This window comes from Pteropus vampyrus, unplaced genomic scaffold (genome assembly GCF_000151845.1).
Source record: "Pteropus vampyrus isolate Shadow unplaced genomic scaffold, Pvam_2.0 Scaffold192, whole genome shotgun sequence".
Lineage (NCBI taxonomy): Eukaryota > Metazoa > Chordata > Mammalia > Chiroptera > Pteropodidae > Pteropus > Pteropus vampyrus.
In genome coordinates, this window is record NW_011888973.1 from 1,891,858 (window position 1) to 1,895,586 (window position 3,729).

The 3,729-nt window shown below is 60.3% G+C and overlaps 1 protein-coding gene across 1 annotated transcript in view; it reads left to right on the top strand.

The window, feature by feature from the left end:
* Positions 1-3,729, top strand: part of VOPP1 (VOPP1, WBP1/VOPP1 family member) — a 65,586-nt gene that overhangs the window by 50,756 nt on the left and 11,101 nt on the right. Inside the window, exons 3-4 of the mRNA XM_023537480.1 lie at positions 122-199; positions 2,534-2,670. Coding sequence (XP_023393248.1) covers positions 2,544-2,670 — 127 coding nt within the window. The 5' untranslated portion in view covers positions 122-199; positions 2,534-2,543. The remainder of the gene's footprint in view (positions 1-121; positions 200-2,533; positions 2,671-3,729) is intronic.

A 3,729-nucleotide genomic window follows, 5' to 3' on the forward strand; every position in this document is an offset into this window, starting at 1 on the left:
GGTCAGCTCGGCTGGCTGTGTGAACTGTCCTCTGCACTGGCGTCTCCCTGGATCTCACGACAAGTCTGGCCCTTCCTTCTGCCCCAGGACGCTGACCAGCCTGTGCCCCTCTCTCCTACAGATGCCGCCCCTACGAGGACTGCTGCGGCTCCAGGTGCTGTGTGCGGGCCCTCTCCATCCAGAGGCTATGGTACTTCTGGTAGGTCACAGCCTTCCTGGTCTCCAACACCCTCCTCCACCCTCCACCCCAGGGCCCTGCCCTCAGTCAGTCTGCCCAGCCACAGTCTCCCCGCCTTCACCTGGGGCCACGGTCTCTGGGGCTTCCTTGCTCAAAGCAGGTGTGTCCGGGCGGGCTGCGTGACGTGATGAGCATCCTGCTCAGTTTGCAGAAAGCCCCTGCCCGTCCCCACAGGCCGGGGGTTGGGGAAGGGGAGTTAGTCTTTGGGAGGCGGGCTGGACAGCGGCCCCACGCTTCAGCAGCTCCTCTGCCAGCCTCTGATGATGCCGAGGCCGATCGTCTGAAAGAATCAGAGAGTCAGCATACTCTGCGGTAAAGTTTCTGCTGCCTCAGAATCTTCCCGGTTCACGTTGTCAGCTGAATCGTGACTTTCGAGACAGGCAGCCTGCGTCTTGCCCACCCTCCAGCTCTACCGAGGGAGGTTGGAAGTGTCTGAAGCCTGTGAACTTGGACCTTGAGAGGGAACGAGGGGGACAATGCCAGCAGAGCGTCTCAGGAGAGCGGGGCGCAGAGCTCCCACCACCAAGAACATGGCCCGTCGTCTCCGGGGCTGCCCGCCAACGCGTTCCACGTTATGGGTCCGATGTCAGGATGACAGAGCTCGTGCGGGGGAGGATTCGCCTAAAGCCACAGAGCGGTTCTGATACCCACCCGCCCACCTGCGCTCTGCTGCCATGGTAACGCCGTCCAGGCGACTCCACCAGGGTCCAGACGTCAGCAGCTTCACGACTCAGGCTTCTTTTTGACTTTGAGGCTCTGACGTCACTGAGCTCCAAAGGCACGAAGACCTGCACTGAGCCTGTTGCAGAAGCCGCGGGCATTTCTTAGTGAGGCTGTCTTTCCCTCCTGACCGCTGTTCCCAGTGTTTGATTAGGGACACCACCAAATAGTGGGGACTCCACACGTCACATTTCCCTTCATCGGAGAGCCTCCTTCCGTTCTCACCATCACCGCCTCCTGGCCGGGGCACTGGCCACGTGGGGGCTGGACTCACCTGTCACATCGGGCCCTGGCCTGGCTCGATGTCACTGCTTGTGGCAAGCCCGCCTGAACGATGGCACGCTGGTGCCCCCCGCCCCCCGCCCCAACCTCTCAGTTGCTAGTGCCTAGAACTCTATTGTAGAAGGTGAATTTTTTTAGCCTCATATTCCTCAAATGTGAACACACCTTTCGCGATGGAAGGGGCTGGACTTCAGAGCTTCATCTAACCTACCACGTGCTCTCATGCAGAATTTGCCTCCATGGCACCTGTGGTAGAAGGAGGCAGGACTGTCCAGAGCATGAACCCTGAAAGGGTTCGGAAGTATGTCAGGTTCCCCACCCCCGGGCCATGGACCGGTACTGGTACTGGATGAGTGAGTGAAGCTTCATCTGTATCTGCAGCCGCTCCCCAGCGCCGGCATCACCGCCTCAGCTCCGCCTCAGATGGTCAGGCGTTAGAGTCTCACAGGAGCACCGGTCCCTGGGGCCACACAGGTTGGGGACGGCTGGTCTGAAGCACCAAATGAGTGATAATGAGGCTGTGGGAAAACGAAGAGAATCGAGAGTCCAGGAGAACTGTGAGGGCCGGGCGGCGAGGGCGGCCTCGCCCGCTGTCCCAGGAAGCTCCCCTGAGCAGCGGCCAGGTGCTTCGGAGCTGCTGGCCAGGGTCGCTTGGTGGGGCCGAGGTACCTTGAACGTGGCGAGCTTGGTGGGATCCCTACACAGAGATGTTCCATGAACCCCACGGGATGAGGACAAATCTTGCAAGGTCGGGGTGCCAGATGTCAGGAGATTTGGCCAAATTATTAGAGTTGATATTCTGACACCAGGTCCTACACTGGGGGTGCAGCCAGAGAACACCTTGAGATGTGAGCCTAAGGTACCCCAACTCAAGTCGAAGAGTGCTCGGCTTCTGCCCCATGCACCTCTCCTGTCAGGAGACGTTGAGTGTCATTGTAAGTGCCAGGGTCCCGGGGAGAGGCCCTTACAGCCAGCCTCCTAAAGCGACAGGTGTCTAGACAGACAGTTACACGCGGGAAGTTTTAAACCAGCGCCCCCGAGGCAGCATGGAGCCTCTGGTGTCGGAACAGCGGGGACGAGCCGAGCGCCTCTGCCTGGGTCTCAGAGGAGGTGATCCCCACAGAGGGACCAGCGCATGGCAGGGCCGCGCGTGAGGGGAGCGAGGCTGGTTGAGAGCGCGTGGGAAGGGGCGTCTGGGGCGGGGCGCGAGGACGGAGGGCGGGCTCGGCTGGGGGTGGGGTGGGGGTCCTGGGGGGCTCACAGGCCCCCTGGTCACACACTGCTCCCCCGCAGGTTCCTCGTGATGATGGGCGTGCTCTTCTGCTGCGGGGCCGGCTTCTTCATCCGCAGGCGCGTGAACCCGCCGCCGCTGCCCGACGAGCCGGCGTTCAGCGTGTCCTACACCCCGCAGCCCGCGGCGCCCGCCCCAGGTGAGCCCCCGCCGCCCCTGCGCGCCCCCCGGCCTCGGAGCACGCCAGAAGGGAACGGTCGGGCCGTGTCCTTTGAGTCCAGGTGGACGACCGTCCCGCCTGCGCGTGGGCGCAGGGAGCAGGGCCAGCGTCCGTGGGGCGGCAGTCTCCTCGCGAACCCCGCGTGATTACCGATTATCCGCGTGCCGTGCCGCATGTCCGCGCAGCTCATACGTGCGCACTGCATGCCCTCTGCCCTTTTCCTTAGAAACTCTGTAAAACAGACAGTGACGTCCCTGCCACTCGCGATGCCCCTGGGCCGGGTGTAGATGGAGCCACCACTTTTGTGGTGTTTTGCTTTTCATTCATTCATTCAGCAAGTACCTGCGGTGTGTGTACGGTGATCTGAGCGCTTAGACATCCTGCGGCTGTAGACGTTTTTGCATCGTTACATTTGGCCCATTTAGGGAACGTTACCCAAGGTGACCGCAGGGTCAACAAGTGGTTTCTTCTTATAAAACTGCTGTGTCAGACTCGTGGGCTGTGCTGGGGACTCCCAGCCCCCCCTGGGGACACAGGCTCGTTCCCAGTGTTTGAAGTTCTGTGTGAGAAGTTTTCCCTCCCTTTCAGGGCACCTTCTGAGGAAGAGGGGCCGGGGGTGGGCAGGGGTGTCAGGCTGCCTGCGCCGCTCAGCCCTGTCACAGTTCACCTGGGGGAGGGGGTGAAGGGGGGTGTCCTCTCTTGTCACTGCACACTGAATTCCAGGAGCTGTTCCTGCCTCGGATTTTCCAGAGTGCCAGTTCTGCGGCGTGAGTAAGACCTAGAGGTCTGCCCCACTGCCCCCGGCCTGTGGTCAGCAGCACTGCGCGGCAGCCTTGGAAGTTTGCTAAGAGGGTAGAGCTTACCTTAAGTGTTTTTATAATATGATAGTAATAAATTCAGAGGACAGTAGGAAATGTTTGGCGGGGATGATTAGGTTTATGGCAGAAATTGTGACGGCTTCATAGTGTATATTTCCAAATTCGTCAGCTTGTATGCATAAACACGTTCCTCTTTTAGTGTGTCAATTATACCTGAAAA